General features: G+C 42.0%; 2 protein-coding genes across 3 annotated transcripts in view; one reads left to right on the forward strand and one right to left on the reverse strand.

Moving 5' to 3' along the window:
- Nucleotides 1-6173, forward strand: part of MTBP (MDM2 binding protein) — a 97056-nt gene extending 90883 nt beyond the window's left edge. Inside the window, exon 22 of the mRNA XM_079796353.1 lies at nt 6101-6173. Within this exon, the coding sequence (XP_079652479.1) occupies nt 6101-6124 (24 nt within the window). The 3' untranslated portion in view covers nt 6125-6173. The remainder of the gene's footprint in view (nt 1-6100) is intronic.
- SNTB1 (syntrophin beta 1) overlaps nt 1-24468 on the reverse strand; it is a 194781-nt gene that overhangs the window by 29585 nt on the left and 140728 nt on the right. For both annotated transcript variants that reach the window (XM_079796355.1, XM_079796356.1), the window contains exon 5: nt 538-677. In XM_079796355.1, coding sequence (XP_079652481.1) covers nt 538-677 — 140 coding nt within the window. The remainder of the gene's footprint in view (nt 1-537; nt 678-24468) is intronic.

The raw sequence follows: 24468 nt of genomic DNA on the forward strand, positions 1-24468 counted from the left end.
ATTATAAATACACTAGAGGTCCAGTGCATGAAATTTGTGCACAGGTAGGGTCCCTAGACCTGGCCAGCAATCAGGGCCAATCGGGGCCTTCTGTCTGCCAGCAGGGGCCTTCCTTCATTCTGTGCCACCCCCTGGTGGTCAACGCATGTCATAGCAAGGGGTCGAACTGCCAGTCGGTTGAACTCCCCAGGGGACAATTTGCATATTAGCCTTTTATTATATAGGAAAGGGGATGGGATGGAGGGCCAGTTCATCTCAAAGGGGATGGGATGGAGGGCCAGGAAGGTGACTAGGCTGGGACCATCTCATAGGCATCACTACTCCTTCACAATGGATGAGCAGTTTGTTCTCTGTCTCTGTGTTGGCCCTGATTGGCCATCATTGATAATCTGGATAAAAACAGGTGGCTATATTCTGGAGGAGCTCTCAGCTCCCATGGCAACAGTAAGCAGTAATGTAGGATATTGAAATAATTTCAGTTGATTAAAACAGTTTCAAACCGTACACACGTCACACCCACCACAAAGCCATGGCTACCTGGTGGCAAGAAGAGGGTGCATGTGGACCGGGCTCAACCAGGCTTCCTTCCTCCGGGGCATGCTGTCGTAGATTAAAAGGTCCTTGTCAGTCAGCACAAGCAGGGCTGGCTTCCACTGTTTCTCATTCTCCCCAGGCACCTGAAACAGAAAGAAGAGAACTGGTAAAAGACGGCCTCCAAGGAGAGTGGCTGGAAAAGGGAACTGGCATTCCTTGAATCAGAAGACTCAACAATAGGAAGGTCTTTCGGTTCTGGTTGCAAAATTAAATGAGAAGAAAAAAACCATGTCATGGTCTCATGATTCTCGATCTTTGAAAATATGTTTTCTCAAGGCCCTGGGATGTGTTGTCAATGGCGCCAAGAAGCAGCCTAGGAGTCAAACAGTTGCCACCGCTTCTCACCTGCCAGCCAGCACTGAGAATTTTATTTCATTGTGGGGGCAGGTGCCTGGGACACGAAGTGCTCCCAGCTGGTTCTCTGGTAGAGCGCATTGCTTTTCTTATGAAGTGCGAGGTTTGAAAGCTTTGGAATAAATATCCAAAGGTGAAGGCCCGTCTGAACAAGTGTGAGATATCACAGACTCAGGCACCACCTTGGAATTCTCTTCTAGAATGTTTAGTTCTATTCATTGAAGATAGTTCTTTAACTCAAGGGCTGAGATGACCTGGCAGGGAGAGATCGGAGAAGATTCAAACATCACTTGGATGATTGGACCAGATGACCCTCAAAATCCCTTCCAACCTTGAGAATCTGGGAAGTTCAGATCTTATCTCTGCTTAGTGTCGATTCCCACACACTAGATGTTCTTCTATGAAAATGCCCTGCTTCCCATCTGAGCTCTGGGAGCAATTTTGATGTTTCGTTTGGAAAAACCCAATGCTCTAGCCTTGCTACTCAAAGCAGGCTCATGCTCCGGGAGCATCAGTATGACCTGGGAGCTTGTTAGAAACTCAGAGCCTCAGGCCCATCCCAGACCTATTGAATCAGAATTTGTATTTTAACATGATCTTGAGCTGCTTCATATTCTCAATAAAGATTCAGAAGCACTGCTCTAGATGAGGTTGAGATTGTCTTTGACACTGGCAACTAATTCAGTGAAAATTCAACTCTCTCACAACAAACCACTATCCACCTTGTATTCAGAATTAAACTACATAGTAAGCTAAATAAATAATAACGCTAACTCTTTCCCTTTCTCCTCTTATCATTACCTTTTCTTAGGTGCCACAGTGAAATCTGTGGAAGCAAGAGGGTGTGGCTTCAGGATTGAGTAATCAAAGCAGAGATGAGCAGGATGGTATAAGGGGTGAGCTTTGTAGTTTCATAGGCTCCATTATTTACTGCCCGTGTGGCTTTGGGCAAGTTATTCTTCTCTGTGCTTCTATTTCCTCACTGATAAGTAAGGATAGCATCGTGTATAACAGTGGCTAAGAGTTCTGACTCTGGAGCTAGAATACCTGGTCATAAATCATAGCTCCACGATGTACTAGCTGTGGGATCCAGGGCAAGTCAGTGAATCTCTATATCTCAATCTCTGTATCTGTTAAATGGGGAAGTAATAGCACTATCTCAGAGGGTTGTTGTGATGACTGAGTTAAAATGTCTAAACTGCTTAGCACAGTGCAGAATAAGCACCATTTAGGGCCAGTTAATAGCTCGTGCCTCCTAATGCTACAGGAGAGGTGAAATGAGACCGTGCATGTAATGAGCTCAGCACAGTACCTGGCAGATGGTCAGGTCTTCACCGAAACTTAGGGTGGGAAAACTGTGGCAGACCCACCAATTTCTAAACTTGTCAAAAAAGGTGTTCTTTGAGAATGGCAATAGTCTGACAAAGTAATGATTTTTCTTGGGAAAAATTATAAGGTAAGCCCAGAATATCGACAACCTCAATTCATTCTCCTTGGATCCTTTTCAAAGTTCTCCCCAGAAGAATTTGTTTATACAACAAATTCTTTATTAATTCATGTCCTCCTTCAACAAATCCGAATAAAACCTCCTTTTCTAGAAGGAAGAAATCCCCCATGAAGCTAATTATACTAGAATGTGAATGGCTACCTGGTTTATTTCTCCCTTTCTGCATTTTATGAATATTTAAGCCTATTTTACCTCCCAATAAGACAACAGCATCTTTAAGAGATCCAAATGAATTGTTAGGGGAGGCAATGTTCCAGACCCTACAAGGTGACTAAGCTATGGTCACAAGGCATAAAGTGTTTGTGAGATTTGGAGTATATCTTTTCCAGGCTCTACATTAAAACCCAGTAAATTACTTTTCTAGCTCATTAAATAAGACTGGGGAAGCTATAAATGATCCTCCCAAAGTGCCTATCTTACTTACCTAGTCAGATCTGATCCATTAACTTTGACTGGAACCAGTTATTTCAATGTCAACACATACTTCAAGATAATATTAAACACCATTCTTCAAAAATAATATTAAGTTTGCAAAAGAAACCTCAACAGTCAACACCACTTGTACAATGCAGACCTTCCTAATTGTAGAATCACAAACTCACCATCATAGCAAGTTGTATATATAGATATGAGAGTGTATTTGGGTATTTGTAACTAGTAAACTTTTCTAGATATTTGCATCACTAGGAAGTTAAGTGGCTCCTGACCCTTTCGGCTCATGGCTTAGAAACCACTAGATTCAAAACACATGCTTTCAGCAATGTTATAGTGACTATATTAACCATATAATTTTCTAGACAAGAAGTCACAAATTCAGAGGACTAGATATAAGAAAAAAAAAAATCTCACTTTGAGGTAGCTTCTTTTTGGCATTAGCTTATCATGACCCTGTCATTACCAGGGAAGAGTGTGGGCACAGCATTGATAAATCTCCGCTTTTTCAAAGAAATCCAGGAATCTACATTTAATGTGAATTCCTCCAATTTATTTATTTACTAGAGGCCCAGTGCATGATTGAATCATGCACGTGTAGGGTCCCCTACACGCTTTCGCTTTCGATCGCGGGGGAGCTTCTGAAAGGCCTGGTGCCGGAGCAGACAGGCACCCAGCTCCCCCGCTTTTGATGGTCCACGGCAGGGACGTGAGCTCACTGCCCCAGAGGCCCCTTCTGTTCTGCAGCACAGCCATGGCACAGACTCTGAGCTCAGCATCCTGCTGGCCCAATCGGCTACCCCGGCCACCCCGAGTCCCGCCTCCAGCGCCTCCCGCTGGCCCAATTGTGGGCGTAGCGGAGTGATGGTAATTTACATATTACCATTTTATTAGGTAGGATTTATTTATTTATTTATTTATTTATTTATTTATTTACTTACTTACTTATTTTCATCCTCACTCCAGGATAAGTTTTTATTGATTTTTAGAGAGGAAGGGAGAGAGAGAAAGAAAGAAACATCGAACAGTTGCCTCCTGTACTCACCCTGACTAGGATTGAACCCACAACCTAGATATGTGCCCTGATCAGGAATCAAACCTGCAAGTTTTTGGTGTAGAGGATAATGCTCCAATCAACTGAGCAACTCAAACATGGAAATTTCCCCTACTTTTAAAAGTTAGTGTGTTAGTTTCCTATTGGTGCTCTAAAAAATCCCCACAGACAGAGTGGTGTTTATTCCCTTACAGTCTAGAGGTCAGAAGTCCTAAAATCACGGTGTTGGGAGGGCTGCTTCCTTCTGGAGGCTGCAGGAGAGAGTCCATTTCCTTGACTTTCCTGGCTTCTAGAAGCTGCCTGCATTCATTCCTTAGCTCATGGCCCCACATCACATTGCCTTTCTCCCTCTGTTTCGGTCACTGCATCACCTTCTCTTGACTCTGATCCTCCTGCCTCCCTATGATTAGGACCCGTGTGATTAAACTGGGCCCACCCAGATAACCAGGGAACCTCACCATCTCCAGATGCTTAACTTTATTACAACTGCAAAGTTCCTTTTATCGCATAAGGCAACATAGCCACACCTTCTGAGGACTGGGGCATGGACATCTTTGGGGGGAGGGGCATTCATTCCTCCCCCTGCCTCAGTTGGCATCTGATTTGAGTTAAAAAAAAATAATGTAGGGAGTGAAGTAATATGAAGTTTGGCATTTTCTTTTAAAATCTCCAGCATGCTCTCTCCCACCCACCCCTTCACCCAAATATGGTAGATGGAGAAAATAAGATGGACAAATATTAAAACTGGAGGTTCATTAATGTTTTTTTCTTTTCTTTTCTGTCAATATTTCTATCATAACAAATTTTAAAAGTAAACAATATGGGAACCAAGGTAAAAAAACTTGCCAGACAGGCATGGCCCGCCGACTGCCAGAATGCTGTGAGATAATGAGCACCTACCTTCTTGACAAATACACAGCACACGCAAACTCAATGGCTGCAGAGGCATTTGCAGATCTCACATGCAGTGGTTGGAGAAGTCCCTAGTATCTCAAAGGGCCCAACATTCTGCTGAAATGCAATGTGACATAAATTGCTCAAAACTCTGTGCATATGCGTGTGTGTGTGAGTGTGCATGTGCGTGTCACTCATAGTAGCCTAGCTAGTGGCTCCCTTGAAGGAATACCATTTTTGTCTCTATATGAAAAGTGGACACCAAAGAAAGTGGACACCTAGTGCAGGTGATACAAGTGAAGGGTCAGAAAAAGATGTAGGTTAGTGATTTTTCTTGGAAAACTGGAGTTTATTGAAGAAAATTCATGCTCGGTGGCTTTAAGATGTAAGGACTCTCCATTTTGAAGCAGCTCTTACAAATGACAAAATCTCCATAACAATCCTCTCCCCCTAACATGTTACCCATTCCCACTGCCCCCTTACTTATTTCTTCTGTGGACCTTAAACAAATAGACAGCCAGACATTTCTCCATCAAAATGGGTTTATTTGGGAACAACAAAGAATTTGCAATTTGGGACATGCATTCTAAAGGCAAACAGTGCACAGTCCTTCCTACACTCACGGTGCCGTATTTTATCCAGTTATGCACAGTACCTACCCAATGCCTGGGATCGAGGGTGCTCAGTAGATTCTGACAGAACTATGAAAGACCTACGTCATATCTAGGTGCCTTAGGTCTCCAATAAACACTGTTAACTTATCTAACCAGTGTGGCTTAAAGGGCCCAGAGGCCTGCGACCTATGTGCTCTCTCGTGGATACCCTTCACCCACCCACGGCTCCAACTTCCTGCTCCCTTCACGAGGTATGAGTCGTCCATACTCAGCTTCTAGAAATAGATGAAAGGCTGCTTCTAATCGGTGACACTCACGAATGATTACATTAGACGCCTCTCAGTCTGGTGGAAAAAGCCATTTCATACTTTTATTAACTCCAAGGGGCCATTTCAATTACAGTCCAGTTTGGTAAACAAGTTATCTGTGACTTACAGGCTTTACTCCTCTAACGCCCTTTAAAGGGATGCTGATATGCAGCAGAAGTTCATAATTTTGTAAACAGTTATCTTTTGAAAGATCGACATTATCCCTAAATGCAAAGGGAGCAAGTTCTTTAAAAAAGGTCTCTGCTTCCTGTCCTCTGTTTTTGTTTTCATTGCGTGTATCTGCGGTTTCCTTGTTGATTTCCTCATTTTATTTACTTTTCAGAGGAGAAAGCCAAGAGTTCTTTGAAGGAAGAAGTTGAGAGTCCAGCCTCAACCCCACATCAGCATTTTCCGAGTCATGGCCTCGTCTACCAGCTGTTCAGTTATGTGAGACATCGTGATACTATTTATTATGTGAAATATCCACATGTTTGCCTTCAGTTGGATCTATTCAAGTTCTATGACTAAACAAACAAAAGCAAAAATAGAATTCATTTTATTTATTTATTTTTTTAATATGTATCTATTGATTTCAGAGAGGAAGGGAGAGGGAGCGAGAGATAGAATCATCAATGATGAGAGAGAATCATTGATTGGCTACCTCCTGCGCCCCCCACACCTGGGGATCAAGCCAGCAACCCAGGCTTATACTCTGACTGGGAATTGAACCATGACCTCCAGGTTCATAGGTCAATGCTCAATCAATGAGCTATATCGCCGGACAAAATAGAATTCATGTTAAAGAAATCTCAAAATTTGTGGGTCTAAGAACCAAGTGACAAATTTCAAAGTCCACTTATCTTACTTTAGTTCAAATGCCTTCCTAAAACCTGCCCCAACTGGGAAGATTCTTTTTTCTTTTTTCTCTGACCTTCTGGCAGCAAGAAGGCAATCTGGTATTAAGAACATAAATCTTGTCAGACAGTTGTAGTCTGCAAGTCTACAGCTCAGCTATTTACAGCATGATCTTGAATGAATTGCTTATCTCCTCCATGCTTCCCTTTCCTCATCTTTATAATGGGGGCGATAAAAGTCCCTCTCCCCTGTGACTATCGGGAGGATGGAATCAGACAATGTGCATAAACAGATTATAGCATAGTGCCTGGCAAAGAGTAAGTTCTTAAAAATCGGTGTTTCTCAAAGTTTGATCTACATATCACAGATTTTTGCAATTTGGTCTGCTTCAGAATCAGTTGGGCTGAGCGTTACAAATTCAGATGTCTTTCCCTTTTAGAATCCATGCATGCAAAAGTGCTGAAGATGGCACCAGGAATCTGCATGTATAGCAAGGGCCCTGGGTAAGTTTCATGCACACTATTTGAGAATATCTGTAGTCAGTGTTAATAGCTGTCACCACGCTCAGATTATACATAGCACTCGTTTTCTACCAGTGATTTCCAGAGATGAGCCCTTTTGGATTTCCTGCCTCAGTATCAATGGGACACTAAAAACACAGATTCTTGGCCCTTACCAGTGTGGCTCAGTTGCTTGGAGCATTGTCCTGTACATTGAAAGGTCCCAGGTTCAATTCCAGGTCAGGGCACATGCCTAAATTGTGGGTTCGATGCCCAGCCCCAGTCAGGGTGTGTGTGTGAGGCAACTGGTTGATGTTTCTCTCTCACATCTATTTCTCTCTCTCTCTCTCTCTCTCTCTCTCTCTCTCTCTCCTTTCCCTCTTCCCCCACCTTACCCCTCTCTCTAAAAATTAATGAGATATCCTCAGGTGAGATAAAAACAACAACAACAAAACAGATTCTTGAATCCCAAATCCACTGAATTCTTACATCTAGGGATTGAGACTACTGATCTCTATTTTTGTAACTTCTGGAGACTGATGCACAGCCTGCTTTGGGATCCCCTGACCCACATAACTCATTCTGACACTGGATCATAGCCCTTTATTTTTTAACCATTTACTCAGTGTCTGCAATACTATGATAAATGTTGTTAGAATGAACTGAGCTGAATAAAGGTGTATCTGCCCAAGTAAACCTAATGCTAAGACAGGCTCTGCTTGGGGATTTTCCCCTCCCCATGTCTTGCTAATGTTATATCCCTGGACATTTTACTCCTGCATAGTAGTTCTTCCGCAATCTAGTCATTAATGTACCATTTTAATAATTTTTGTTGTATCTGCTTGTGCTATTATGAGACTAACTGCTAGCTGCCCAGCCAATATCTATTTCTCCTTCTTTTTATAAAAGAACTCCAAAATTATTAAGGGTGACAATATGTCCAGTTAAACAATTATATTTCTGAGTTCCAGCTTATCTGTCATATACACCCTCCTCCAATAATTCCAACATAGATGTACGTTCCGCCTGCACCCCATTGGGCTCACTTACATATCCAAGTTCACACTCATTTGGTTGGATCAGATGTCCAGGTACCTCTGACACTGGGAAGAGGTCTCCTTCATGTCTGCCTGTGTGCTCTTTGTAGTTCCGAAACAGGAAGCACTAGAAATGTAATTTCTAAATAGAAAAGTAGCTGTGAAAACATAGCATGACATGTGGTTTTTCTCCTCTCTCTAACTTTATGTTTTCTCCCTCAGATTTCCCTTATGCAATAGTGAACATATTTGCGGCCAGCATGTTCTTTTTGTGATCCTTAAAAGAATTATAAGAAAGATTCCAAGGACATTTGAACATCCTATGAAAGCTCAGCAGAATTAAATGAGACATAGGAGGCACTGTTTCCAGTGTGGTACCATGCCAAACTTGGGATCTTTCCAAATATGAATGTTTTCTGGATGAAAGGGCCTATGCAAGGGCTTTTAATAACAGGTTTCATATAAAATTACCCTCATTCTAATGAAGTATGAGATCTTACCTCAGATTTATGTACCTGGTAATGTACACTAACTATTAAACTCTAACTGCAGCTCTAACCAGTGTTGGGCTGGGACTATGGTTAGAGTGTCAGCCCGTGAACCAAAGGTTTTATTCCCAGTCAAAAGCATGTACCTGGGTTGCAGGTTTGATTCCAGGCACTGGATGGGGTGCATGCCAGCAACGAATCAAAGTGTCTCTATCACATTGATGTTTCTCTCTCTCTCTCCCTCTTCCTTCCCTCCCTTTCACTCTCTCTAAAATAAATGGGGGGGGGGGGGGAAACATCCAGGGAGAATTAACAACAACAACAAAACAAAACAAGAATCTAACTGCAGAGAGAAGGAGGAAACACCTTGGTTTCTCCCTGTTCCTGTCTTCCAATTTCTACCAGTGCCTCATATTGGCCTCATTTAAGTAGATAACAGTATCTAATTCACAGGATAACTGAGAATCAAATGAGGTAACATAAGAAAAGTAGGAAGCATTATACGGAGTGTTAATAGGAGTACATGTTGTAAAAGTTTGTACTTTATTAGTAATGGTTCCTGAAATCCTCACACTCCCTCTTGCCTTGTAGAGCTCATCTATATATATAAAAGCCTAAGTAACCAGCTGACCAGCCGACTGGCCAGTAGCTTTGATGCACACTGACCACCAGGGGGCAGATGCTCAATACAGGAGCATGGAAACATGGAACAGACTGATGAATCTCAGAGGGAAGAGGGGCGAGGGGAGGGTGGGAAGAGATTAACCAAAGAGCTTATATGCATACTAGAGGCATGGATTTGGTGGGGTCCCTTGGCCTGGCCTGTGTGGATCAGGCCAAAACTGGCCCAGTGCACATATTCGTGCACCTGTGGGGTCCCTTGGCCTGGCCTAAAGGGTTCAGGCCAAAACCGGCTCTCTGACATCCCCCAGGGTCCTGGATTGCAAGAGGGTGCAGGCCAGGCCAAGGGACCGCACCTGTGCACAAATCCGTGCACCAGGCCTCTAGTCATATATGAAATGACATTCACTGTCCTACCAGCACATCCTCAAACAAGTCTGATCCCTGCTACTCCTGTGCTAATTACAGATTTTGACTGAACACGTGGACAGCACCTTTGATTCTATGGAAAAAGTTGTCTGCGAGGCACTATACTTCCCCAAAGAAAGGCTCCGCAGGTAACACCCAAACACACACCCTAACCTGCTTGACACTGAGCATCATGGATCCTCAGATAAGTTCTGAAAATTAGCTATTCCAAACTCCTCAAAAGCACGCTTCCTGTCTTTTCATCTTGCGCTTCCAACAGTTTTGCTTCTTCCTACAGCATCTTCTTATGGGCTTTTCAATTGCCTAACGCTGTTAGATTTAGTCGACTCCATCGCCACATTTGGACTCTTAGAGAATTGGTGACCTTTTTCCTTATAGTCTCTTTCTTTCTAATCCATCCTAAGACCTGATGATCAAAGGCAAGGCATGTGTGCTTTTTCCCATAGATTTGCCAGAGATGCATAGCAACTCTGGGACATCCTCACTCTCCGCCAGGAAGGGGGCTCTAAGAATAACTCTGGCTTCAACTCACAATGTGGAGAGTGGAAGGTTTAGGATAGAAAACACACTAACCAGGACAACACAATGGGTTGTAGATGTATTGTAGCTGGTGCCAAAACTGCCCTGCTTTAGGAGTCTATAAAGGCATTCCTTCTGCCTTTTCTTTTGCATCAGACTAATCTTACATCCAATAAATTTTGAGTTCCTTTCCAGCTTTGGTCCCCGAGTGCCCTACACAGTCCTGTCTGCACCCTTTTCTTTCCCACCCACATAAACACTCAGTTCTTCTTTCACCCTTATTGTGTGCAAAGGGGTGTGACTTAGGTTAAAGGAAATGATCTCCTTAATATGCAAGCATTTGGGTCTCAGTGGCTGCAAAGATCCATTCTCATTAAATTAAATTGAAAAAGAGATTGTGTAGTTGAAGATGATGATGTTGATGATGATGATGAAAAAAGTGAAAAAAGTATATTACTTGAGTTTAATTTTACTGCTTTCTCATAAAGAGAATATTAGGAGATAATATTTTCCTACTGCTTTTATTAATAGTCACTAATGGTCTACAGTTGATCCCATTCATGAGAAAAGCCAAGTCATCTATGAACATAGATTTTTTTTTAAGGCAGAAAGCTTTGCTAGAAAGCTACTCAGTATATAAACAGACCTATGCAAACTAAGAAGCTGAGAAATTTTTTAAAAATCCATTCACATTACTAGACCGGGCCATCCCAACTAAATGAGGTAATATGTATTCACACCTGTGGCAAATATGTTTTGAGCATGTGCTATATGCCAAGCACTGTGCTAGGAGCTAGGCATATTGTGAGAAGCAGAACTAGACAGCACTCCCAGATGGAACATACAGGCTGGAAGAGGGGACAGACGGTACATAAATCATTAAACAATTAAATATTCAATTACAAACTGTGCTAACTGCTGCCACTCATCATGGGGCTTATACAGGAATCTACCGAGTCAAGTTCACTTTCTCCTACTCTGGAGGCTTTGCTGTTCTAAACTTTGAAATTCCCTTTGCGTTAAATGCCATTACAGGCAAGTGTTAACATGGTCAGTGAATTTCATGCACACACCTGGAATAACAGGTGCATGGATATTGCCAGCTTTCTCTAAATATTTCTGCAAATAGCAGATTCCTTTGCACATGATCCTTCGCCCACACCCTGTTCCCATGACTTTTTTGGGGTAAATGTTTATACAGCTGTTAAAATGAAAAAAAAAAAGGGAGGAAAAACTTCTAACACACAGACACACACACACACACACACACACACACACACACACACAACCCCTGTTCAAAACAGATCTCTCTTTCTTTGATTTTCTATCTTCTCAGACTTTAAAAAATCCAAATCAGATCTAGAGAGTTTTTAAAAATATACTTATTTCAGATAGGAAGGGCGAGGGAGAGAGAGATAGAAACATCCATGATGAGAGAGAATCATGGATCAGCTGTCTCCTGCAAGTCCCCCACTGGGGATCGAGCCCGCAACCCAGGCATGTGCCCTTGACTGGAATTGAACCTGGGACCTTTCAGTTCGCAGGCTGATGCTCTATCCACTGAGCCAAACCAGCTAGGGCCAGATCTAGAGAGTTTGATTCACAGGGAGGCTAATTAAGAGAACTGCGAGGTCAGGAAAGCTTCATTGTGGGCACCAGGAGTGATAGGTAAAATATTTAACAACCAGCACAGCTACCAATGGAAGCAGAAGCCATCAGGATGCAAGCCCCAGATCCTAAGCCCAATGCACCAGCTGAAGAGCAGGCCTGGGAGGCAGCTTCAGCCTCACACACCACATTTCTTTTGCCTACCATTATGTCCCAGCCCCTGTAGGTCTTACATCTGATTCCATTTTTTTTTTTCAAAATCTTCCATCCAAACAAATATTTATTAGACACATTCTTTGTCATTGTGTCCCAGGAACTGGATAGTGAAAAAGGTGCAAGGTCCCTGTCCTCATGGAACTTAAGAGTCTATGGTAGTGACAGACCAAAACTTCAAGGAAACAAACACATGATTACAAAATTGTGATAATAAACAAAGCAGGTGATGAGATAAGCGAGCAGGGGGAGGGAATAACAATTTAAATAAACTCATTCTTATAAGGGTTGTTAGAACTTTAAGGGTTAGTCTTGTAGGAGGTATTTGCACCTTAAGAAGGGACAAACCATTAAGCCAAAGAAATAAATTGCTCATGATGGAATTTCAGCCATAAAATGGCATAATGAGAGAATTATTTGGGGAGAGGGCACATTGGACAGGGGTTTTTTCCTAGTCCCTTAAATCATCTCATCTTGGAAGCCTTCTGGGGAATGTATTTTTAAAGCTGGCCCAAGCTCACAAACACAAAAAAGTCCTGGTCTGGAAAGGGGGAACTACCCAACTGTTCAAGGGGGTTCCTCCTTAGGATGGGGCCAAGCAGGGAGGGAGGGAGCACTTTCACTGTTTATTTTACCCAATTCTCTCTTGTTGAGTCTTTAATGAGCCTTTACTCTTTTGCCACGTACAAAGTGGGGGGAGGTCTCTTGTAAAGAGCTCATATCTTCATGTGTCAACTGTAAATGATTTTGACATTTCTGAATTATTTCAAACTTCGAATTTGAAGTTTGTGATAATTTGTTATCACAGTGATAGAAAGGTAGTGCCATTTGTGGGGGAGGGGGGGAAAGGAGGGGGGACAGGATGACACACATTCATCTGCCTCCCACAAGTAGTGTGATGGATTTTTCTAAACATGTGTGTTGTGCCCATACTTGTTTGATAGCCAGGGTTTTTGCCAAATGAGCATTTTTACTAGACAGCAATTTTCAGGCAAACCAGTGAAAAAATGAACAGCCTTCACCACAGAACCACAAAGAAAGACCCTAAATAATGACTTTGCTGATTGATCGCCATTTTGACTGGTCAGCTCTCTTAATGAGGACGTAAGTCATCAGCTAATTACACAAAGCAAGAGTTTGGGAGCACCACCATGGGAGGAGGCAGTGCCCGCTAAGCTGTGATCCCTGCAGCCTGGAAAGGCCTGTCTTGCAGAAGCACAGCCACGGCAGCAGGGCACAGTCCCCGCCAGGAATGAACCCGTGTGCCCATCAGGCAGATCCCAAAGGCTTAAGACCAGCAGAACGCTATAGTCCTGAGAAAGTTGTGGTTCTACCTATTTACATACTAAATAATTCAAACTAAAATTTAAAATTAACTTTCTAACAGAAAATACATTGCATGCTGGAATTAAAAGAGTTTCCAACAGCAAAATTCTTCATTAGAATTTGAAAAATTCGAATTCAAATTTATTAGTTCCCCAAAGCTAAACCTTTCTCTTTTTTGGAGGGGCGTCACTTTCCTGGCGCTTATAACTACCCACTGGGTGACCCATCTGCACACCAGTCTAAAGCCATCCAACTGTCATTACATCCCTCTCCACTCCTACCTGCCTCTCCTCATGGTTTTCAAAGTCCTCCTCAATCTGGCTTTGTGTCATCTCACCAGAGAGAGTCTCCCTGATTCTCAATGGGAACTCACGGCTTATCTGGCCTTTTTTTTTTTTCCATTGGTTCCCCCAAACCTCATGCCAATCCTTCATTTTCACCTTAGCATGCTTGCTCATAACAATACCCCTTCTAAGAAGGGCTCTACCCTACTTTATGCCATCCTTTCTCTTCTGCCCTATTTTATGCCATTCCTTCTCTTCCATGAACCTCTTCCAAAATGCTTCTCCAACGTGGCATTAGCTGCAGAATCACTTAGTAGACATTTACTCTGTGCCAAGCATCCAACCAGATGCAATGGATACAGCAGCAAAGACACACAAGGTCTCCACCCCCAGGAGCTTAGTATCCAGTGAGGAACATTAAAAATAAAAAGGTAAGCAATCACTCCAAATTGTGAAAGATATAACTTTAGCTTCCTATAGCTACTGTAACCAGTGACCACAAATTCGGTGGCTTAAAACAATAGAATTATTAAGTTAATAACAATGGCTTCCATTTACTAGTATATGGAGCTCTATAGTTTACAACATGCTTTCACATGCATCATTACTACCACTGATAGGGATGGATGCAGGAGCTCAGAGACTCTCGGTGGGTCACCCAAGAAGAAAGAGATCAGTGAGGATCAAAACTGAGTCCTCTGGGCTCGGCGTCCCCTGTTTATCCATGGCGTCCTGTGGGCACTGTGCTTTCCCAGATAACCTAAGTGCTGAGGGAGCGCAGTGCAGTATCGTGCAAAGCCATTTACCCTTTCTTTGCCTCCGTTTCCTTCCTCATCTCTAAAATGAGGCATTTGCAACAAGTTTAAGAGAGGCGCCTTGTTAGACATGAAATAGCTATCTTTAGTAGCATGCATGAGTTTACAGTCATTTTTCTCAACTCCTTAACCAGTTCAACCAATCTGCCTGGAACTAGGAGCCAGTCACAGTGCCAGGCACTCTGGGTACAGTAAAATGTTAGGGACAATTCCTTCTCTGGCACACTCTATCTCCAGGAATGTGCTGGGGGAACTTTTGTGTACAACTATCTTTTGAAAAATTGCTTCCAAGGCCAGAGCAGCATGCCCTTTTGTACCATGGTTCTAGTTCTGTCTTCTGGAAAAAACAAAAAAACAAAACACACACACACATACACACACACACACACACACACACCACAAGATGGTACAGCACTGCCTTGAAATGTCACCAACGTCGTCGTGGTCAGTGTCACATGGCCATATCTGAAGGTCTTAAGTCTATAGTTACTCAACAGCAGATCAGGAACTTAGCTTCTCTTTGGTAATAAAAGCTTTTACCTGACTCTTCGAACATTGTGACTTTCCTCCCTATTTCACAGTCCATAAAGCACCTCTCTGGTGTGGAGGGATTTTTTATTTCAGAGGAGATATAAGACAGCATGATTTTTCCACCGCTCGATTGCTTATCGCTTGCCCCTCCACCCCCATCCCCTAAGCTATGGCACGGTGATTCTGCAACACAGCTTTTCTAATCACTCAGTTCTGTGAGGATGCCAGTGCACTGGGGGTCTTCCTGCCTTGCTCCCCAGGCCATCTCACTGTGTGTCTGGCATTAGCTGTGCCAGAGCCCGGGTTAATCTGTACACCCTGCAACTCATTAGCTGCACATTAGCATGAGAGCCAAGAGCCTGTATGATGGCTACAACAATATGCTGGGGCCTCTGGGGCAGAGCGTCAGCGGAGCCCCATCCGATGCAGAGGTCAGCAGCCTGGCGCCAGCCCCACAGCACACGTGGAGCCCCTTGTGCTCAAAGTGGCCACTGGGCAAGCTGGCAAGCACGGGGCCTCATTAAAAACTGAGGGGAGCAAAATTCCTTGGCAGGACCCCGTGGGCTTCATACCTTTCACTCACATAAAGAATGTATTGGGTTTATCACCAAAATAAAGAGAAAGTGGAACATCCAAGTGGCATTATCGTATTTCCAGGGATCTGAGCAGAAGTTTAAGCATGTATTGTTAAATTCAAATGTTCTCTTTTAGCCCCTAAATAACACAAGCTGGTTTAAATCTAAAGAAGGTAAAAGGATTATAGCATGTATTTCTCCTTCCTTCCTTCCTTCCTTCCTTCCTTCCTTCCTTCCTTCCTTCCTTCCTTCCTTCCTTCCTTCCTTCCTTCCTCCCTTGCTTCCTTCTCCCTTCCTCCTTCCTGTTTTCTTCTTTCCTTCCAACCAATTTCTTTCTTAACTGAATGTAATAATAAACAGCCCTTGAAAAACTAACTATTCATCCCAGAGCAGAGCCTCTCAAATCCTCCCCGGGAATGCCTTCGTTGGCTCACAAAGACTGCTCACCTACCTCCCATCTCCTTTTCGTGGAGGACAACAACCCCCAGCGAGAGTGGGGAAAGTGTATTAGGAAAGAAGGGCTTCCTCAGACCTCCAGGTCTGTCATAGTGCCATGTAATTATTTAATAGGCCATTATGGGTAGGACTGCCATGCTATTACCAACAGTTCTCTTTTATTTACGGGGAAAACAATGAGGTCAGAGACTACCAGCTGTTGGTGATTTTAGAGATGATGACCCGACCCATCATGGGTACTTAAAATTTGCTTGCTTTTTATAGGACTGGTTTGAGTAGAAAAAAAAATACACACAAAAAAACCTCCGTGTTTGAAATGACAGAGCATGCAGTGCTCACATTTTCATAAAACTACTTAAAAATAAAAGGTCAAACTAATCATAGCCACACTGAGGATCAGCCGTTTTGTCAGCACAATTCAAAGAGTAGTTTTTATTCTCAATGATCACACCTTTTTTTGGGCAAAATCCCAATCAGCGCTTTGCACCGTGACAGCCATGAGGCATGCAGGACACCTCTGATGGTGCCAGTGTTCTTCCGCAAGTGGAACGTGGCTCTTGCAGAACACGTGGCCCACCCCTTTCAACTGGGCACACAACCTTGTGCCCAGGCACGTGCTCACTCATCAAGAGAACAGGACTCAGCTGGGCTCTGGTAGTTCAACGGTGTAGAATCAGTGTGTTCATAGGAGTGTTAAAGGACATAATGCATATGAAATCATGCTATTAAAGCACTAAGCAAATATTTCATTGTTGCTATGGTCTGAATGGTTGTTAACCTCTCTCCCCCTCTCCTCCCTGCCCAAATTCATATGTTGAAAATCTAATGCCCAAAGTGATGTTATTAGGAGGCGGGGCCTTTGGGAGGTGATTAGAACGTGAGGGCAGAACCCACATGAAGGTAATCAGTGATCTTATAAAGGAGGTCCTATAAAGATCTCTCTCCCTTTCCCCCGTATGAGGACACAACAAGTTCACAGTCCTGAAGACAGCCCTCACCTGAGCATGCTGGCACCCTGACCTTAGACTTCCAGCCTCCAGAACTGTGAGAAAACCATTTCTGTTGTTAATACATTTCTGTGGTATTTTGTTAGAGCAGCCCAAACTGATTAAGACAATTGTTTACTATAACTTGTGTAGTTCTTTGAGTTGGGATATCAAAGAAGAATATTTTTGTGGAAGAGAGATTAGACTGTTCACTTATAAGTTGACTTTGGTACAATACATAAAATTCTAGACTATATTTCATAAAAAGCAATATGTTTCAGGTCTCTTAAGATAGTCCTGAGCTCACAGACTGATATATACTGGGTGAAGACACACTGAATTTGTAAAACTCACTCGAACTAATAGTAAAAGAGAATAGAGCACGTTTCCCAGTGGGAAGCACTCAAAAATGTTGAATTGTTTTCCATCAAGAATTTATGGCATTAAAAAAATTTTTTTAAGGCATTCACCTTCCTCCTGCAGTTTGGATGTGGCGCCCCTAGTGGTCAGCCTTAGTTGGCACAACAGCATCCCAAACACTCTAAGGCTCAAAACTCAACTCCAGGTACCTAGCTTTGAGAAGCTGGAGTTATTGTCTACAGGGGGTGGAGGATGCTGAGCTGAGCCAATCAGAGTGAAAGTGAAAAATAGAGCGCAGTTGAACCAAGGGGGATGCCCATGTGACTCTAAAGTTAATTTTCATACATTGCTTAGAAATTGTCTTAGAAGGCAATTCTAAAAATGCAATACAGCAGCATCTGAGTGAAGGTACAATTGCCTAAGGGGGTTGCTAAGAAAGGCAGTATCACCTGAAAATAGATATATTGTGTGTTCCAGCCACCCAAGATGAATGGCTGGTCTTAAATGAGGTCATGCATTTGGCGCCTAAACCTTTGCACATGGTATTCCTGATACCTGATGTTTTCTACCTGATGTTTAAGATTCAGCTTAATACCTTTCATATCTTCCTAGGCCAAGTTAGCTAATTCCTTCCTATGAGCCTTTATAGGATTTAATATAGAAATTATAGCATGGGTGGATCTGTATTTGAAATTCTTAGTTTCCGTGTCTATCTTCTCCGTTTGTTAGTGAATTCCTTGAGAACATCTTGGTATTTCTGGTCCACTGCCTTGCCCATTATAAATAATTATCTAATCTAAAATCACTTCCTTAGTCCCTTACATCAACATCTCTCATTCCCTTTCTAGCACTTCTCACTGTCTAAATTTTGTGTTTCTCTGTATATTATCTATCTCCCCTGCTAAAATGTCAGCTCCAATGAAGCAAGGAACCTGTCTGGCTGTTCATTGTCATATTCCCAGTACTTAAACCTGCCTGGCGTGTATTATGTACTATGAAGTCCTTCACTGACTGAGTGAAGGAATTATAGGTGCTCAATAAAGTTTCTCAAATGAACAAGCCAATAACCAATCATACATTTGTTGTTTAAAAATCAATTGATTATTTATAGTAAAAAAGACACGCTTGGGCTTTTTATATATATACATTTTTTACTGTATTCTCTATGCTGTACTTTATATCCCATGACTGTTTTTATAAGTGGCAGTTTGTACTTCACCTATTTGTGAGTCCCCCACCCCTTGCCCTCTGGCAATCATTAGTTTATTCTCTGTGTTTATGAGTCAGTTTCTGTTTTGTTTTGTTAGTTCATTTACATTTTTATTACTTTTTAGATTCCACACGTAAGTATTTGTCTTTGTCTTATTTCACTTAATATAATACCCTCTAGGTCCATCCATGTTGTCACAAATGGCAAGATTTCATTTGTTTTTATGGCTTAATAATATTCTGATGTGTATATGTACCGTTTCTTTATCCATTCATGTATCAATGGACATTTAGATTGCTTCCATATCTTGACTATTGTAAATAATGCTGCAATAAACATAGGCCTGTATATGTTCTATATTTCTTAAGATAAATACTGAGAAATGGATTGCTAAATTGTATGGTAGTTCATTTTAATTTTTGGAAAAACTTCCTCAAACCTACTATTTCCCATAGTGTTGCACCAATTTATACTCCCACCAACAGTGAATGAAAGTCCCCTCTTTCCATATCCTTGCCAACACTTGTTATTTACTCACTTTTTAATAATAACCTTTCTGACAGGTGTGAGGAGATATCTCATTGTAGTTTTGATTTGCATTTCCCCAAAGATTAGTGACATTGAGCATCTTTTTGTGTGTCTGATGGCCATTTGTATGTCTTCTTTAGAAAACTGCCTCTTCAGGTCCTCTGCCCATTTTTTAAATCAAATTACTTATTTTTTGATATTGAGTTGTAATAGTGCTTTATATATTTTGGATATTCACCCTAGACCGGTGATTTTCAAACTTTTTCATCTTATGGCACACATAAGTTAATTATTAAAATTCTGCAGCACACCAAAAATATAGTTTGTTTTTTAATATATTTTATTGATTTTTTACAGAGAGGAAGGGAGAGGGATAGTTAGAAACATCGATGAGAAACATCGGTCAGCTGCCTCCCGCACACCTCCTACTGGAGATGTTCCCACAACCAAGGTACATGCCCTTGACCGGAATTGAACCTGGGACCCTTCAGTCCGCAAGCCGATGCTCTATCCACTGAGCCAAACTGGTCAGGGCCAAAAATATAGTTTTTGCTGATTTGACTGATTTACAAAATAATAAAATTATTATTATTATTACATATCTCTTTTTGGTCCAAAGTGACTTTTAAAAAAAATCATGTGTTTATACTTGAATATAAGAATTTCTGGTACCAAGAATTAATCAGATGCAGCCTTATTATGTGGTGTGACCAATAAGTTGCAACTCTAGTATATGACCTATGTATTTACAGTTCAAGACAGGGTATTCACACTGGGCAGCTTTTGTTGTGTTGTTCTTTTTTTATTTGACCATCTAAGGGAAGAGAGGTCAGTGCCCCTAACTAAACATTCATGTATTGCATGTTTTAAAAAACTTGCGGCATATCGGTTGAAAATCACTGACTGACTGCTATTGACTGCAGAGCGTCTTGGTGTGTGTTGTGTGTCTGTGTCGGGAGATCCAGGTATACAGAAGTTAATGTTCACCTGAAATTCTTGTGAAGCACAGACGTGCCTACCTGCTCCATCATCCCTGATTGAGTCCCCTGACACACTTTTTCCCAATGCCTCTGACAAGAATCCAATTTGGATGATTTAGATTTCTCCTTTTTTCATTGCCATTAGTGGAGGTGCAATGGAGCAGAAAGAAGCCCTGCCAGTAAACAAACTAGGGAAAAGAAGTTATAGTAAAGAGTCTAGGAAACCCAACTAAGAAGAATCAGACAAGTCATAGTTTATATAAGATTTAGTCAGTCTGTATGCAGAGCAGAGAATGAGAGAACAAACAGCGAAGCGTGGGGAGGTAGAGAGGTGATAGAGGTAGGAGAGAGGTAAGTGACTATACGGCCTTGGAACCATAATTAAGTTGTTTGGCAAATAAGTGCAATGATAAGTATTGCCAGTGCTATTTTAGAAGTCTTTCAGGAAAATGACAGTTTTACTTAGGGCAACAGGGGCCTTAGCCAGTGGGTCATTATGACCAGGAGCCAACTCCAATCCCAACCTTTTCCTCCTACTGATGCTCCCAAGGATTCACTCTTTAATTATCTCTTCTCACTTTCCTAGAGATCTCTTCCACTCTTTGACTCTCACTCTCTACACGATACTCCCAAATACCTATCCCTAACTTTGATCTCAGCAGAGCTCTAGACCAGTAGTCCACCAATTTCCCAGTGGTGAAACAGCAATAAAAGGATCACATATTCATAATTCTGAATAGTTCTTATAATGTTTTACAAGCATAATCAGGTGCTCCTCAGTGCAATGCATTATGCCCTGGAGAATCACAGACACAGAAGTTTTAGTCTCATACCTAATGTAAACTAGCTGCATGACTATGGTCAAGTGACATAAAATTGCCAATTCATATTTTATTGTTTTTTTCCCCTGTATATTCTAGCTTAAAGCTCTTATAGCAATCTATGGTACTTACAGCTCATGGAATAAATGAGACATGCATCTGAGCTGTGTTACTGGGGCAACAGAGCAACTAGCAACAGAGCAACTGGGCTTAGAAGCCACATTTTCTGATTTCTAATCTAGTGTTCTTTTTATTAAAAAGAATGATAACTTTATCGAAAATAAAGAACAGCCACTCAAAGTCCATCACACCTGTCCTGCATCTCACTCAAATTGAGACACTTGACATTTTCAAGTAAGGAAATCCCTGAGTTATACCAAGTTCATGGTGTGAGAGTTCTTATGTGAAAGGATGATTGCTTAGAACAAAGAAATGAGGGTCAGGTGCCTGGACCTGACCACTGTGAACACATAATGTAAAACTGTAACCTATTCCCAGAAAATGTGTTACAGTGTCTACAAGTTCTGGCTGACCACTGGCCCACTGAGTCATTCATTCGACAAACTTAGGCTGCCCACCTACTATTTCCCAGACACTGCCTAGGCACTGGAGCTATAGACCTAAATCATCTCTTTTCTCTGGAAGGTTACAATCTGCATGTTAAAAAATGGATCAAAGAATATTTGGGGGCCTCTCCTGACTCATTAAGAAAGGAATATGAGTAGGAGTAATTCTGAGAGTCCTGCTTAACCTCTGTACTCCATGAAAACCCCCACTTTTATCTCAACACATACCATATATAAATATGGATGTTCTTAACTCAGATTCTAGAACTCTAGATACACCTATATTTCTTTCCCTAATTCTCAATCAAATCAATCTAAAGAACTTCAAATTTACTCACTTGATAAACCAGGGAATTGATTTAGTTTATAGGTCCTGAAAATACCAACTTGAAGGAGTTTCAAGATGGAAAGATGAAATGTGTTAATTTGCATGGCATTTGTAATATGGCAGCCTAGTCCTGTTAGAATAAAAGGTCCAAGCCAACATTGTAACAATGCAAAGAGAATTTCAAAGCCTTAAAAAATAATTAGTCCATGGTGTGAGGGAGGAAGGAGTGAGTAAGTACCAGGGTGAGGTACTAAAATTTGAATACAGTTGTAACTAAAAGTAAACTTGGTCACAGAGATATCTTTATTTCTCTGCCACTTAAAGGTCCCATGACATCTGCTGGAGTTACCCTCCCCCGATGTGAACACACCAGTGATTTTAGTAGATATTGTTGGTCCTCTGCCAAAATTCCCTGTACTAGGTGGGTGCATCCAACCCTCACCCCTGAGGATATTGACTGCTCACAGGTTAACCCTTCTCCTTCTCTAAAGAATTGCCCTTGGCTGATGGGAGTGGTCCACAGCTAATGGCTGACTCATGGGGCACCAAAATCCTGACTGCCTTGGCTTGAGGTTGGAGAGCTCTGTGCTGCCATTCACAGGCTACGCTCCCTGTGGGATTGGGCTGAGGCTAGATTTTAGCTGATACCACTTGTATGCCTAGTGTCCTCCCTGTCTATGCTGCTTCTCTCACTTCCTTACAGGTTTCTCCTAAGAGTTAGCTGCATTAATTCAATCAAGAGGCCATTAGACTGAGGTGGGTCCGATGACATGGCAGCTGACAATTCTAAGCCTGTAAATGCGTTAAGGTTACAAAATCGAAACCAAGGACAACCCACCACAAACAGCCGATTAGGCTTTAAGCTATAGCCAATCAATACTTTCCTAACATTGCATCTGCATTTTCTCTATTTGAGCTCTTGTCCGTGCTAACTTCCTGTTTGGTGCTACCCAATGGGAGTCCATTTTTGCCCAAACTCAAGATTTTCAATATGCCTCAGTTTATCTGTTAACAGAGTCCTCCCGGAGAAGCCCCCAACTCAGACTGGGCCTCAAAAGAATTCAAAGACATTACATCAATGGATTATCTATTTCATAAAGGAAGGACAATCTATAATGACCCATAAGATAAAACAAAGTTTAGCAAAATCTGCTAGCCCAGTGGTCAGCAAACTCATTAGTCAACAGAGCCAAATATAAACAGTACAACGATTGAAATTTCTTTTGAGAGCCAAATTTTTTAAACTTAAACTTCTTCTAATGCCACTTCTTTAAAATAGACTCACCCAGGCCGTGGTATTTTGTGGAAAAGACACACTCAAGGGGCCAAAGAGCCACATGTAGCTCGCGAGCCGCAGTTTGCCGACCACTGTGCTAGCCATACAACCAGGCACAGAGAACTTTTTATCTCAATTCTTATAGTCTTCTCCAAAAAAATCGAATCAGGCCCATTTGTAATGTACATATCCCTGTCTGTCTCTCCTCCATGGGCAGCTCTGACGTTTCCACCTTGGTGAGAGTGACTCACATAACTAAATTGCACTGTGAAGTCATGTAGAAAAAATGGGCATATTTTCGTGTTTTCATTATGGCTGCCGCTGCCATCTACCCACCCATCCATTCCAGTGTTAAATCCAATTTTTATTGGAGAGACTGCAAGATGGGGGGATTGGCGCATTTTCTTGAAACACTTGTAGCGAAAGACTAGCAGAAAGATAAGCAAATGGTTGCCAGGTTTTCCTGGGTCTTGCCCCATCCCAGAGGTGATGCACTCAGGAACTTGATGGCTGCCTTTTAAAGCCATACAGCAGGTCTATTAGCACTTAATTGCATTAACAGCCTGTGTTTCCCAGATTTCCCAGCAGAGCAAAGAGTCTTGATTTAGGTCTGATGCAATTCCGGGTAGCCTGGACAGTGGTTCTATTTCCGTTTATCAGGTGGGAGTTCCCTCAGCTCAGAGACTATTTTTGCCCTGGAAGAAGTGGTGGGGAATTCCTACTTAGGTGATTTGTAGGCAGATGGCAGAGCTGATCTTTTTAGAGGCTCCAGGAATATCATTCCATTAATTATACTGCCAAGGTCTTGATTACCAGCAGCCTGTTTTACTCAGGCCAGGGCTACGTTACATTTACACTTGGGATTCTTCTGCTGCAGGTGGGCAATGTAGCCAGAGTATGAAATTACTGGGTTGGTTATATTTAGCTGGAATTCTTTGGGGATAAATTGCTATTACTGGGTCTGAAATTAATAATACTCTAGTGAATTATGTGAGAATATGGAAAATATATACATGGATATAAATAGATATGTTGATATATATGTTCATAGAGACAGGTGAATAGAGATAAATATAGATATACCTAGGTGGATGAATGGATACATAGATATGGATGGTAAGATAAATGAATGGGCAGATAGATATAGGAAAAGATATATACATAGATGAAGAGAGAAGGAAAGAGGAAGAGAGAGAGGGGAGAGAGGGGGGAGAGATGGGAGGAGAAATGGGAGGAAAGATGGGAGGAGAGACGGGGGAGAGAGAGGTGGACGGGGAGGGGGGGAGAAAGGGGAAAGATGGGAGGAGAGAAGGGGGGTGAGACGGGGGGATAGAGTGAATAGATATACAAGAGATAGAGAGAGAGGTGGAGGTAGCAGTCCTGCCTTTGCACAGTAGTG

Source organism: Cnephaeus nilssonii (assembly GCF_951640355.1).
Source record: "Cnephaeus nilssonii genome assembly, chromosome: 18".
Classification (NCBI taxonomy): Eukaryota; Metazoa; Chordata; class Mammalia; order Chiroptera; family Vespertilionidae; genus Cnephaeus; species Cnephaeus nilssonii.